The sequence below is a fragment of the Equus asinus genome, chromosome 19 (genome assembly GCF_041296235.1).
Source record: "Equus asinus isolate D_3611 breed Donkey chromosome 19, EquAss-T2T_v2, whole genome shotgun sequence".
NCBI classification, from domain to species: domain Eukaryota; kingdom Metazoa; phylum Chordata; class Mammalia; order Perissodactyla; family Equidae; genus Equus; species Equus asinus.
The window spans coordinates 1,123,520-1,138,410 of NC_091808.1; the positions used below are offsets into that span (position 1 = coordinate 1,123,520).

Sequence of the window (14,891 nt, forward strand, 5' to 3'; positions counted from 1 at the left end):
GAAGTGTGTGCACACGTGGCAGAGTGCATGCACACGTGTAATGGTGTGTGTGCACACCTGTGGTGTGTGTGTGCGTGAGCTCCCATGGTAACAGAAGACAGCCTCAACAAGGAAGGTGATGGGATCGTCCTGCCCTTTCCCTTCTATCACCCTGGATTCGCCCGCCTCCTGTTGCGTCCCTGGGCGGTCCCAGGAGGATGACACAAGGAAAGCAGATGGGTCACCCTCCGTTGCCATGAAACTTTATTGGACTCGAATGCACACACCATCCCCCTTGTTCATTCACAGGCAGCTGTGCCAGCTGGAGCCCATGCCCCGGGCCCTGCCACATGAGGACCCTGCCATGGGTCGGGGACACACTCTCCCTCCAGAAGTGGATTAAGCAACCAGCACGTGAGCCTCATGCTCTGTTTGTGGGGTCATCAGGAGACCCCACGGCTCCTCAGCCTTGACCTTCAGACCGAATATGCAGGGCCCGCTGACCACGAGGACCGAGGCCAGCTCGTGTCCTGCCATGGTCCCCTTCATGGATGGGACCCAGCATCATGAGAGCTTGGGGTCCCAATTCCCTTCCTTTGGGGCCTGGGAGATGACCCTGACTTTCTGGCTCCAGAAAGAAAGGGGATGAGAAGAGGTTCCAGAAGAAGGGGCGCAGTGGGGAAGGGCCACAGGGGGGCCCCAAAGCCCAGCCCCAGGCCCAGGGAAGCCCCGCTGCTCCCTCTTCCAGAAGGCCTGGGGCTGCAGAGGGGCCTCAGGGCAGGGCCTCCAGCTTCGAGGCGGGGCTCCGAGGGTCTTCCCGGCTCGGGTGGGGAGGAGGGCGATGCTTTTGGGGGCCGAGGGCCTCCCGGGTCAGAAGGCCGGGCTGCGGCCTCTGCCCGAGCGGCAGCTCATCTCTCTGGCAACAGCATGAAGAAGGCAGCCTTCAGGAAGCGGCCGACACTGCAGAACGCAGCCACGAGCCAATGGGAGCGGTAGCCGGGGTCCGTGCTGACCACACACTTGAGGACGTCAGTCTGAGAGGGAAGAAGGGCAGTTAGAGAGCAGAGCTGGGAGAAGGCCAGGCCCCTGCGCCCCACACTGGATGTCAGCCGAGTCGCTGAAGCGAAGGCACGAGGCCATTTAGGGAAGGTTTGTGGTCCGGTCTGGACTCAAGGCTCCAGCATGGGACCAGCCCGCACCATGATGATTCAGACGGGGAGAGGGGAAGGGAGGAGCTCACAGTGGGGAGAGGAGGCAGCTGGGCCAGACCAGCAGACAGAAGCCTGCTGTGCCCCCAACACCAGGATCCCACCCACGTCCCCAGCTCAGCCACCTGCCTACCGCCCACAGGGGCTACAAATACCCCAGCGTCCTTCTGTGGGGCACCATGGAGCCTGGGGACCAGGAGGGACAAATCCAGCTTCAGACTCTCCCTCGGAATAGGAGCAGGAACTGAGCTTTCCAGAAGCCCAGTAAATGGCCACTCCTTATTTCCTTATTTCTTTCTATTCCTGCTAAGAGATGAAATCCATTCCCTACAACCTGACCTTTGGCCATGGTGTCACTCAGTGTCCTGGCTGCCCCAGTGCCCGCCCCAGCCGGGCTCCAGGGAGAGGAAGGCAGGAGGGGACGGAGGCCCCCGGGTCTTTGTGCTGAGGGATGCCCACAGCCGCGTGAGCCATTCTGGAAGCAACACCCTCCCCTCCGCCCAGTGCTGCCTTCAGAGGAGACCGCAGGGCCAGCCGACTGCTTGAACTTGCTCTTGGCTCCAACCTCCGCAGAAGGCTAACCTCTGTCACCCACGGCCAGGGCACCTCACACACCCTGGATCACCACCCATTTTACAGAGAAGAGAACTGAGACCTCCTATGGGTGGGGCCGGCCCCCCGCATCCAGGGCCCAGCAGCCCCCGAGGCCTGGCCAGGGCTGGGCAGGCGGCTGAGGGCATGGAGACAGTAGCAGGGTAGGACTCTGACACCGGCCCCTGCCTCATCCAGAACCTGGCCAGGAGTGGGCAGGGCAAGGGTGCTCTGAGCAGTGTTGGGATTTTCCCTCCAAGAGGCCTGCGTTCTGCCTCTCCCAGACCAAGGGGCCCACGTCCACGGGCCACCATCTGCCATGCAGGGGCTCCGGGGCTGCCAGGACTCATGCGGAGCTGGGGAGAGGTCAGCACTGGAGCCAGGCAGCAGGAGCGGTCCTCCTCCTCGGCCCCTCCTCCCGGTGTCCTCGCTCTCTCCTTCTTCAGCCCTAGCACTGCACCCCCCCCTTCCTGGGACCCCTGCACCCCCAGGATCCCCTCACCCATCCGCCACGCCTCCGCAGCCAGGTCGCCAGGGTCTTGCGCACAAACTCCCCGAGGCAGTCAACGAGAGCATGGACCATGGCGGGCTGGGCCTGCCGCACGCAGTCCACGGCCAGCCCCGCAGCCACCAAGTACAGGGACACCACCTTGCCCCACGTGATGCCTGCAGGGAGAGACACGGACGCTGGTCAGAAGGCCGCCAGAACCCCAGCTCAAGCCCAGCCCTCAGGGTCGTGTGAAGGGGCTGAGCGTCTGAGGTGCTCCCCCTGCCAATCCGCTGATGACTGGGGTCAGCGCCCAAGGGGCAGGCCCTCCCCACAGCCCCCCACCTGGACAGGGTGCCCGGCCAGCTGACCGCCTGGTGCAGGCCTCAGCCGTTGTCTGCTGCAGGTCAGTCCTGCCCCCTGCCACCATGGGTAGTACTTAGTGGAGATTTCTCAAGCCTCCGTTACACACCTGCACACCTGTGCATCTGTGCCAGACTCCAGCACTACCCTGCCCAGCCCACCAACTGCTGGAGGAGGTGACGGGACAGCAAAGCAGTTCAGCAAGCAGGAAACTGACTCAGAGCTAGACGCGAAAAACAGCAAGCAGCCTTGAGGTGCACCTGCCCCCAGCTTGTCTGTTCTAAACAGCCCTGCAAGGGCAGCTGGACATTTTCCATATAAAGAAGCTGGTGCCCACGGGACAAACAACCTTCCCCAGACCGATAAGCCCCTGAGAGGCAGAACTGAGATGAAGCCCAGGTGGGAGGAAAATCCAGACAGGTGACAACCCAGGGAAGAATGTTTGCAAGGTATACAACGCAAGTTTCCTTACTCGATAAAGAGATTTTATAAATCACTGAGAAAAGAGAAACCTTTCAAAAGAAATGAGCACAGAACATGATCAGCTAATTCACAAAAAGAAAAATACAAGTCACACATCAGACACGCGAAACATGCTAGCTAGCCCTCACTAATAATCAAAGAAAGGTAAATTAGAGCAAGACGCGGCTTGTAAGCCATCAGATTAAAAACTTAAATGGCAATGTGAGGATCCAGGTCGCTCTGCAGCCCCGTAACTGATAGGAAATGACAGCTGGAAAGCACCTGGCAATATGTGGGAAGGATCACAGAGCATTCATGCCAGCAGCGAGGGGCCCCGTCAGCAGTCAAGCCGAGAGAAGGGGTATGCAAGGACTAAGCATGCTCTTCAGTCCACCTTCACACGGCAGCCAGAACAATCTGCCGTAAAAGCCTAAGTCAGGGGGCCGGCCCAGCGGCACAGTGGTTAAGTTTAGTGTGCTCCGCTTTGGCAGCCTGGGTTTGGTCCCCAGACATGGACCTACGTCACTCAGCAGCCCCGCTGTGGTGGAGACCCAAATACAAAATAGAGGAAGATTGGCACAGATGTCAGCTCACGGCGAATCTTCCTCAAACAAACCAACAGAAAAAACACTAACATAAGTTAGCTGCAGTAGGTACTCGCTCACGAACGTCCACAGCAAGCCCTAAGCACAATCGCAAAAGGTGAAAACGACAGAATCTCCATCTACTGTGAATGGAAAAACAAAACGTGGTCCACACAGACACTGGAATGATACTCAGTCACGAAAAGGAAGGAAGCACGGACGCACGCTACAACACACATGAACCTTGACAACATGATGCTCAGGGAAAGAAGCGAGACTCAGAAGGCCAGAGTGTGAGAGTCCATTTCTGCAAAATGCCCAGAAGAGGCAAATCCAGGAAGACAGAAAGCAGATCGCTGGTTGCAGGGGCTGGCGTGGGGGATGGGGAGTAACAGCTTAATGGCCCAGGGTGTTCCGGCGGTGATGATGGCGGTTGATGGCGGTGATGAACAGCTTAGACAGCTGGGGGTGGCACAACACTGTGAATGCATGGAACGCCACTGAACTGCACACTTTAAAAAATGGTTAATTGTATGTTATGTGAATTTCACGTCAATAAAAAGAAAATTAAAAAACCCATAAATCAGGGGCCGGCCTAGTGGGGCAGCAGTTAAGCTCGAACGTTCCGCTTCGGCAGCCTAGGGTTTGTCGGTTTGGATCCCGGTGTGGACATGGCACTGCTTGACACATATAAAAAAAAAGTAGAGGGAGATGGGCACGTATGTGAGCTCAGGGCCAGTCTTCCTCAGCAAAAAGAAGAGGATTGGCAGCTGACGTTAGCTCAGGGCTAATCTTCCTCAAAAAAAAAAAAAAAAAGTGGGCGGGGCTGGCTCCGTGGCCAAGTGGTTAAGTTCGTGTGCTCTGCTGTGGTGGCCCAGGGTTTTGCTGGTTCAGATCCTGGGTGCAGACATGGCACGACTCATCAGGCCACGTTGAGGCAGCATCCCATGTGCCACAACTAGAAGGACCCACAACTAAAAACTATGTACTGGGGGGATTTGGGGAGAAAAAGCAGAAAGAAAAAAAAATAGATTGGCAACAGTTGTTAGCTCAGGTGCCAGTCTTGAAAAAAACAAACGCCATAAATCAGACCATGTCTCTCCCCTGCTTAAACCCTCCTGTTACTGTTAACTTCCCATCGCTTTCAAAATAAATCTAAGTCTGAAATCCCACTGGAGCTGGCCCCCCGCCGCTCTCAGACCCATTCCCAACACCCTGGCCTCGTGCATGCTGTCCCAGCCTTAGTGCTGCTGCTCAGGGTCCCCGCCTCCAAGGGCCACCTGGACCATCAGGGCATGCCAGAGCCCTCAGGCCCCGTTCCCCAAGTACTGCTGCTCACGGGGCACCAGCCCTGGCAGCAGGCTCTATTCTGCTCACAGCTGTGGCCTCGGCGCCCCCAGGCCCGGCACCCAGCAGGTCCCCAACACTGCCAGAGGGCAGGTGAAGGGTTAACGTGGGACGGTGGGGACGAGGAGCATGACGTCTGGCCGGCCTGCCTAGGGATGAACACTATGTTCCGTGGTGCCGTGAGAGGACAGTGAGTTCCATGTGATGGCCACAGTTTAACGTCTGCAGAGAAAGGCAGGAGTCTGGAAGGGGCCAGCAGGCGTGGTCTCCAGTCAGTGGTCCTTGGTACGTCCTGTTTTCTTTGAGCTCTTCCGTGTTTTCCTTATTTATTACGGAGATATAATCTCATTCTCACAAACTCATTCCACTAAAGTGTGATATTCAGCATTTTTGGTATAGTCACAAAGTCGTGCAACCATCACTACTATCAAATTCCGGAGCATTTTCCTCCCTGCAGAAAGAAACCCCATCCCGTGAGCAGTCAGCCCCTCTCCCCCAGCTCCTGGCAACCACTAATCTACTTTCTGTCTCTGGATTTGCCTATTCTGTTCCACTCTGTGTCTGACTCCTTTCACTCTGCACAACGTCTTCAAGGTGCATCCACGCTGTAGCACACGTCGGCATTTCACTCCTTTTTGTGGCTAAATAATGTTCCGTCATGTGGATGGACCGGTTTGCTCACCCATTTGTCAGGAGATAAACATCTGGGTTGTGTGCGTCTTGGTGGCTGCGAGGAACAATGCTGCTCTGGACATCTGCGTGCAGGTCCTCGTGTGGACGCGTGTCGTCCTTTCTCATGGGGGGATACCCAGGAGAGGAACGGCTGGGCCACGTGGTTAACTCCACCGGAGCTAACCCATTAGAGAACCGACAGCTTTCCAAGGCAGCTGCTCCATTTTCTGTTCCCACCAGCAGTTTCCGAGGCTGCCGATCCTTCATAACCTTGCCAACACTCGTGGCTATCCGACCTTCTGATTCTCGCATCCGATAAGGGACGAGGTGGCATCTCCTGTGGTCTGCATGTCCGTTTCCCTGATTACGGATGACAGCGTCTTCTCACGGGCTGACTGGCCGTCTGTACACCTTCCTGGGGGAGATGTCTATTCAGATCCTTTGTCCATTTTTAAAGCAGGTTGTCTTCTTAGTAGTGATTTCTATGAGTTCTTTATCTTCTGTGGTTTTCTGTGGTAAAATACTTTGTTCTTGTAATAGAAGAAAAAAATGAAAACTCTTGCCAACTTTTAGTCAGGAAGGAAAAAATGAGTTTTCCCACTGATGGGAACCGAGAAGCCCCAGGTGCAAACACAGCCAGGAGCAGCAGCTGCCTCTGCTTTCGAGGGGGCTCGGCCACCTGGGGAGGCCACCATAGAGCCCAGCCCTGCAGTCTCAGGCTGCCCACATCACCAGCCATAGCCCCAACCCGGCCAGAGCTGGAGGAGGCGAGGCCAGGCAGGGCCTGCACCCCACGGGGGCCTGCTACAAGGAAGAGGGGCGGAGGGTCCAGCCTGTGCGAGGCCCGGCAGCATGGGAGAGGCCGCGGGCAGAGGGGGCAAGGGCCAGCAAGCACCTGACGGCAGGGACTCACCCTGTGGCAAAAGAGTTCAAGGACCCTGAGGGCTGGGATGGACCAGGGGTGTAGGGGAGACCTCAAGCGGCAAGCAGGGGAGGGGGGCAGCCACAAGCTGGTTGAGGGGGACGATCTGAGAGCCAGTTAGCAGCAGAAGGGGGCAGACCTGCAACTCCACCCTCCACAGAGCCCTGCTCCTGCTCCCTTATCAGTTGGCTCTGAGGTTCAGAGAGGTTGAGAAACCACTTACAGGTCACACAGCCTGGGAGCGGATGGCCGCCCCAGAGTACCCCAGGGGCAAATGCGGGTATGGAGGCTGCCACAGGAAAGGGACAGGGGCTGGTGTGGGACAAGCCTGCCGGCGCTGGGCGGGGTAGGGGTGCTTGAACACAGAGGGGTGTGTTCTGCTCCAGTTTTAAACGTAAGTCACAAGATTTAAACTGAGCTCTCTACAAGTGAACCGAGCCGCTGTGCCCTGTGCCCAGCCTTCAGCTGCCTCTACCACCTTCCTCCCCTGCCCTCCCCGCCCTTCCCCTCCCCCATCTCCCCCAGGCCCAGCTCATCCTCCCAGAACCTACAGCCTTTCTGGGCGCCTCTCAGGCCTGTCCCCACACCAACCAAGGCTGAGCAGGCAAGGGTGGGGTGCTCTGTCCTGGCCCCCATCCTGTGTCGCCTGCCCACACACCCGCCACCACCCCGGGGCCCGGCCCCCGCCTCCCCCTAGTCCCAGCCACCAGCAGGCCAGAGCCGAGTTCTCCCAGATGAACCTTCCTTTTAAAGCCAAGCCTCGGCTCGTAAACCAGCTGCCGGAGACAGACACAGGCGGGTGGCCACCCACACGCCGGCGTCAGGCCAGGGATGCAGGAGCCCAGGGAGGGCCAAGGGTGGTCGTCAGGCCAGGACACCCGCCAGGACCTGATTCCCTCCCGGGCACCACCCCCGGCCTCCTCCACCAGGCACCTGCCAGGGACACCCACAAGGGATGCCCGCCACACCCCCCAGACCCTCCCCAGGACCCAGGTCAGGCCCGTTAGAACATTCTGGAGGAGCCTGCCCCCTCGCCACGTCCTAGCATGGAGACTTCTGCCCAGGAGGTCAGCGCTGACCCCATGTCAGCCCTGGAGGAGGCGGATTCCGCAGCTGGCGGTCCTGCGTCTCCACCGCACGGGCCACAACCAAGGAAGGCCCACCGCATCAGGCTCCGCTCTGCCCCTGGACGTCCGGCCTGCCCACCAGGGGTGGGAGAGGACGCTGGAGGTCAATGTGGCCACCCCAGAGAGGTGGGGTCAGCGGGGCTGGGGGTGGGATCCCCTCTGAGCGGATGGGCGGCCCCTCCACCCGGCCTCCTTCTGCTGGGTGGGGGAGGGCTGCATCTTCAGGCGGAGGGACTGTGGCTCCCCTGGCACCCTCTGCCCGAAAGTCCTGCTCTGCTGCTGTCCCCCCTATCCCACGGATGAGGAAACCTCGGCCCGAGAGGTGAGGAGCCTGCCGAGGTCACACAGCTGGTCAGCGACAGACTCAGACCAGCCTCAGAGACGAAGGATGTGAGGCCTCCCTGCTGCCTGGGGTCCCTGCGGCAGCCCCGGGGGAGGTGGCTCTCCCCACACTCAGATGTAACGGCCACGCCCACCCCCACTGCAGCTGGGACGCAGCCTCGGGAACCGCTGGCTCTGGGACCCCAGCTTCCCTTCCCCGAGGGCTGGCCGTTCATCACAGAGTCCGTGGCCTAGTGCAGCGCCCAGACGTTGCTGGGGAAGCGTCCGAAGGACCTGCCGGTGGAGGAGGTGCTGCACTGGGGCTGGGGCTTGCGACACCTGCACGGCAGCACCTGGCACCAGCGACGCACCAGGACACAGGGATGAGGGGAACTCGCAGAGATTGGGGCACCAGGACAGGACATGAGGTCACAGGCGGGGAGACGAGGTCTGTGGACAGCAGGGAGCCCAGGAGGTTCCAAGGAGGGGACATGGGGACATGAGGGGGTTGGGGAGATGAGTCCTGGGCCCTCCCATGAACCTGGGGGCAGGTGTGCAGACAGGAGGCAGCAGGAGCTGCAGCAGGGTGAGGGCACAGTGGGGAGGCAGCAGGAGCAGAGGCCACCTGCTCCTAGAGCACAGAGGGAGGCACCGGGAGATTCACAAGCGAGTCTGGGCGAGCCAGGTGAGACAAGTGTGTCGCTATTCACCAAAGACGCCCCAGCGAGCTACTCTGCCCTTATGCATCCCTCCCCTTGACACGAGGCTGCCCCATGACTCGCCTTTGACCAAAAGAATTCAGCAGAGCGACACGGTAACTTCTGAGGCTACTTCAGAAAGGCCTGGAGGCACCCACCCAGGCTGCTTGGGACACTCCCCCTTGAGACCTGGGGCCACGCTGTGTGAAGTCCAAGCCCCACAGGCCATGCACTGGGCATGTGTGGGACAGCCTGGCCCCACTCCAGCCAACAGCCAGGACCAACTAGCAGCCTGGGACACGCAGCCCAGCCAGGACTTCAGGTCATGCCCAAGCAGAAGCACATGAGAGGCGCCATGCCAGGTGTCCAGTGGGCCCATTGTCCCCAGAACCAGGGGCGGCACCATATGGCACTGCGTGACTCGCAGTTCCAGGCTGGTCCGTTGTGCAGTGGCAAGGCACGGGTGAGCATCAGGCGGCTCCCAGATCGGTGGGGACAACTCCCCCACAGGCCCACCCAGTGCTGATTCACAGACCCCGGGCCACGCTGGCATGGTGGGCGTCCTGCGGGGGACGCACAGGCCTACCTGCAGAGAAGATCTGGGCAGACACAGCCAGGAAGGCGTCAGTCACCACGGTCTCAGACTGCAGTGAGATGTTCAGCTGGCGAGCCACGTTGCGGTAGACACTGGGCCGGATCAGCTCCAGCTCATCTCCTGCACGGTCACATGGTGGGTCAGAGATGGCCCCCACCTGCCTGCCTGTCACATGGGCCTGGACCAGCCCACTCCTCAGCTCTGTGGCCACAGCTGGCTCAGGGCTGGCACTGACCTCGACTGATCTCTGACCCCCACTCAACCTCTTGGATCCCACCCCCCACGGTCTGGGGACAAGGAGATGATGGAGGGGCAGTGGGCACCCCCAGACCTGCCTCTGCACCCCACCCCTTCTGGCAAGCCAGGCCCCCCAACCCCGGGGCCAAGCCGGCTGGGCCGGTGGGGCGGGAATCCCGAGGAGGAGCGTGGGCCGTGCCTGCTCGGTGACTCACGGCCCACAGTGAGCTGCCCGGGCGGCAGGCAGACCGGGCAGGCAGCCAGAGCCCAACATGGGCAGGGACTTTGCAGGCCACCCCACATAGGTGGGCTGCCTCAGAGGGACACCCTTGCTCAGGCCCCAGCATGGCTCGCTGAACCAAGAAGCTGAGCCACTGCCTGGGGGCACCAGCACCGCCCAGGTGCAAACCTGGGCCCCTGGTGCCAGCGGGTGTGTCTGGATGGGGCAGCCACCCTCAGCAGAGGAAATGCCCTCTCCACGGCCCTGCCTACAGCGTGTGCTCGCTGGGGCACCCCTGGCAGCCGTGTGCCGGGAATTCCACACAGCCCTGGGACCGGGTGTCCCCCAGCCCAGCCACATCTCCAGCCAAAGCCAACAGGGAAATGCTGCTGACTGCACGGTCCCGGCCGATAAGGACGCCCTCATCATCTCTGGGGCCAGCTGCTCTCCATCTAATTAATGAAGATCTGGAACCAGAGCAGAACTGAGACGAGGCGGCTCGACGACGGGGGAGTCAATGCATGGAAATTCCCGGGGCTGGCCTGGTTGTTCCCACACACACAGCTCGGGGGCTGCTGGGGCCTGGCCCCGAGAGACTGGCCATGGGGACGTGACCCGAGCTTCTTCCTGTTTGCCACTGCCCCAGGAGCTGGGTGTCTGTGCAAGAAGAGGTTGGGGGTGTGCTGGGGGCAGAGAGACAGCGTCCGGCCCTGTAGGGGCTCACACTGGGGGCCATACTCTCTTTCAGGACAAACAATGCTCTGGGGTCCAAACCATCTCCCTCCGGGGTCACCTTAGCCATCTGGCAGGGGCTGAGCCCCAGGGACTGGACATGGCGAGCCAGACACTGCAGAGAGGCCCTGAAGGTTCTGCTCCAGAGACGGCCAGTGCAGGCACTCGGCTCAGCCCTGCTCCCTGAGCCCAGGCCTGACGCATCTGGGGCTCTCACAGAAGGACGCTGAGGACTAGGGGGACAGAAGCGGGCCCGGACAGAGTAGCAGAGCCCAAAGCAGGGCTTTTCAGACAAGTTTAAAGAATAGGGACTCCGGGCACAGGGAGAGGCAGCCCCAAGACTGCTCACAGACAAGGAGACGGAGGCTGGGGGGACAGGGGACAGAGCAGGCCAGCACAGAGGCAGGACTTCCTCCTGGGGCCATCTGTGGGTCTGTGGGGCTCTTGGGAGACCAAGGAACCATCTTCTCCAGGACCCTCTAGAACGCTCCCCCCAGTGTCGTCGGCACAGCCCAGCTGGAAGAGACGGTGGTGGGCAGCTGACCTCACAGGAGTCCAGGCACTCCAGACCCCGGGCTGATGGCCCAAACCCCACTGGTTTTCCACACCTAGAAACTTCTCCCGCCCCCAGGATGCAGGCAGGATACTGCCCCTCCTGGCAGCCCTCTGCGCTGGCCCCGGGGAAACCTGTGTCTCCTCCCCACCACACACTCCTGGGTAGGCCAGGTCCACACAGCCCTGCTCCCAGGGTCCACACAAAACAGGAACGAGCAGACACTGGTGCCAGCCTGAAAAACGGCAGGGCGTCCCATTTCAGGGGGCGCTCCCCCATCGTAAGGGCTCACGCTGAGGGCCCCAGCATGCCCTCTTTCAGGACAAACAAGAACACTCCGGGGTCCAAACCATCTCCCTCCGGGCCCAGACCTCCCTCCCCAGCCCCAGATCCTGGGCCAGCTTCTCCCCACACTCTGCCTGGAGAGCTCGCCCCCCACCCCGTCAGGGCTTCATCTTCGCTGCTACCCCCTCCCCATGCGCCCACTCCTGGCACCCGATAATGGTTTGAGGATGAGTAACCTCAGTCCCTGTGGTGTGATGGACGAACTGAGTCAGCTGGGCTGGTGCCTCCCTCTATGGGGTCCAGACCTTAGAGAAGGTGGAGACAGTACTGGGCTGTGTGTGACCTCAGAAACAGCACCCCCAGGTGTCTACACAGCACCAGCCCTCCAGGTGGGATTTTGGCTCCCCGGCCCCAGGGTGGTTTGGCTCTCCTGAAGCACAAACTTCCCCAGGGAGCCGAAGAGGCCTCCAAATCAATAGGAAAGAGCAGTCGATGGCAGGATTTCAGGCAGTAACTGCAAAGACCTATTTTCCAAAACAAGCATGAGGACACGTGGTCCGACAAAGGATTTTTGTGCCCAGCTGAGTACAAGGGTCACTCTGGAAGTTTAGCCACCAAAACATTCTTCCCAGAGCGCTCTATTCTTTCCAGCCAGAACATCTGAAATCCGGGCCGACCAGGCAACTCCTGGGAGGTCTGCGCGCAGGCAGCCTGAGGGGGGAAAGGGAGGGGCACGGAGGAACGGGGGCGTGGGCGTGCCTGCCCAGGCCAGCCTCCTCTCTGCCGAGGGAAACTGAGGCCCAGCAGGGGAGGGTGTTGATCGGGTCACCTGGCAGGCTGGCCAGTGCGGAGACGGCTGTACCCGGAGGCACACAGGGCCCTGCGCCGCCGACCAGCTCAGGAGGGGCAGCCTGGGGACCCCGCCCGCCAGGGCCCCACTCACCCAGGCGCAGCAGCACCGCGCACACCTCTGCCAGGCGGCCGCCGGGGGCAGGGGCGGCACGCTCGGGCGCGCTCCAGGCGAGGCCAGCGCGCAGCAGCCGCGCGTGCACGAACTCCCTGCCGAGCGCCTTGGCCTGGGCCACCAGCTCCTTGTCGGTGGGCGAGCGGTCAAAGGCGTCCATGATCTCGGCGGCGAAGACCGAGGAGCGCCGCAGCACCTCCATGGCGGGGACGCGGGCGGGGGGCGCCGCACCTGCGGGCAGACAGCGCTCAGCCGGGCCCGCCCCGCCGCCCAGGCCTGGCTGGCGGAGGGGGAGGCCGGGCCCGCGAGGAGGGCGGGCTGCGGGGCGCGGGAAGGGGCGCGCCGGGCCGGGGCGCACGCGGAGGCCGGGCTGGGCGCGGCTCTGGGGAAGGGCTGCGACCAGCTGCGGGTAACCGTTCGCTTTTGTGCCCCAAATCTTTAAAAACACGGTGTCACATTCTTTTAGATTCTGAATTCAGTCACAAAGATCCCTGCGGCTGCCAGGGATAGAAGGACCGCGGGGAAATGGCGATTTGCTCGCGCTAGAAGACGAGTGCGCGGGCGCTGGCGGCGCGGGCGGGGGGCACGGCCCAACCTGCTGTGAACCAGCGAAGCCAGGACCCCGGCCCCGCACCCCGGGGCCACCCACCTCTGCGCCGCGCCGTCCTCGGTGTTTGGCTCCGGCCTCGCCATTCCCATGGCGCGGCCACCCGGGGATGCGACGCCGCGCCCGCCCAGCTCACCTCTCCTGCCGCATGTCGCGGGCGCGGGGGCCGGGGAGGGGTGCTGGCTTCAGGATCTGCTCGCCGCTGTCTCCGCCGATCTCGATCTTTCCATTCAAACCCGCGAGGACGCGCGCCCCGCCCCGGCGCCCGCCCCGTCCACGCCTGAGCCCGGCTGGAGCGCGCAGCGCGCAGGACCTCCCGCGCTCTCGGGGGCTCCGGCGGCGGCGTCGGGGGCGAGGGGAGCGCGGGGCTCACAGCGCGAGGCTCCACCGGCGAGAGGCGAGGCTGGGGCTTCGCCTTCTAAGGAAAAGGCAACCCCCGGGGGCGGAGCCGCGGCCGGAGCTTCCCCGCCGCCGCCTGCTTAAGGAGGACCGAGCGAGTTCCCAGCGTGCGCTCAGGGAGAGCCACCGGGCCGGAGCTGTCCCCGCATGGCCCAATGCTTAGGACCTAGCTCTGGCACCACCGCCTGGGTCCATTTCTTATGGATACGTAGTGGTTCTTTATATATTCTGGTTGCGCGTCCCTGGTCTGACACATGGCTTTGTATTGTGTTGAAGATATAGCAGACATCCTCTGCCGCTCTGGTTTGCTATTGCTTGTAAGGAACAGAAGTTTTTCTCAATGAAGTCCAGTTTATCAATCTTTTCTCTTACGGTTAGTGCTTTTTCGTTAGGATGTCTGTTTTCTTTTTGTGTTTTAGTGTTCACATTTAGGTCTATGATGGATCACAAGTTAATTCTCGTGAATGATGTGGTAGATGGTCAGAGGTCATTTTTTTCTATATAGATATCCAGCTGACCCAGCATCATTTATTAAAAAGACTATCATTTTTCCACTGATTTGGAGAAGAATCCCCATCATAAATCAAGTGACGGTATATGTGAGGATTTGTTCTGAACTCTTTTCTATCCTACTGGTCTATTTCTCTATCCTTGAACCAACATCATACAGTTCAAACACTAGGATTAACCGCCTTGCCCTAATCCACTCATATACAACACTTCACCCTTGTTTTTCCCATGTGCACATAGGATGTTAATCAAAACAGACAATTTCCTGAGCCATAAAGTCTCAACAAATTTCAAAGGATAGAAGTCTTATAAGTGTGACCTCTCTCAATTAAATTAGAACTCAATAACAGGAAACCTACTAGAAAGCCTCTAGGTGCTTGCAAAGGAAACATCACACTTCTAGCTAGTCAATGGGTCAAATAGTAAACCTCAAGGAAAGCTGTAAAATATTTTGAAGTGAAAATATGACGTATCAAATGGCACGGGGTGCAGGTAAAGCAGTACTTTGAGGACAATTTATAGCTTTAGAAGAACACTTGAAAACGAATGCTCTAAGCTCCAACTCAAGAAGCTAGAAAAAGAATGACAAATTAAGCCAAAGGTGAAAGAAAATACAAAAAATAAGAGCAGAATTTAATGAAGCAAAGCAAAAATTAGAGAAAATCAACAAAGCCAAAACTTGGTTCTTTTAGGAGATTGATAGAACTGATAAACCTCTGGAAATATTGAGTAAGGAAAACGAAAACACAAATTCCAAAATCAAGAATGAAAAAGAGAACACTGGGGCAGACCCCATGGCCAGGTGGTTAGGTTTGTGCACTCCACTTCAGCAGCCCAGGGTTTCACTGGTTCCGACCCTGGGCGAAGAGCTAGCACCACTCATCAAGCCATGCTGAGGCAGCGTCCCACATAGCAGAACTAGAAGGACCTACAACTGGAATATACAGCTATGTACTGGGGGGCTTTGGGGAGAAGAAGAAGAAAAGAAAAAATATTGGCAATAGATGTTAGCTCAGTGCCAATCTTAA

General features: G+C 59.6%; 1 protein-coding gene across 2 annotated transcripts; it reads right to left on the minus strand.

The window, feature by feature from the left end:
- Positions 1-226: 226 nt before the first annotated feature.
- BOK (BCL2 family apoptosis regulator BOK) lies at positions 227-13,396 on the minus strand. 2 transcript variants are annotated; one of them, XM_044751381.2, is made up of 5 exons: positions 13,091-13,396; positions 12,327-12,578; positions 9,348-9,476; positions 2,281-2,444; positions 227-1,013 (listed from the first exon to the last, which is right to left on the minus strand). In XM_044751381.2, exons 2-5 carry the CDS (start codon positions 12,547-12,549, stop codon positions 888-890), a joined length of 642 nt encoding a protein of 213 aa, XP_044607316.1. In that variant the 5' UTR covers positions 12,550-12,578; positions 13,091-13,396; the 3' UTR covers positions 227-887. The 2 variants fall into 2 exon arrangements, with proteins under 2 accessions (XP_044607316.1, XP_044607317.1); XM_044751382.2 differs by having other exon boundaries at positions 12,997-13,365.
- Between the last annotated feature and the right edge of the window lie 1,495 nt (positions 13,397-14,891).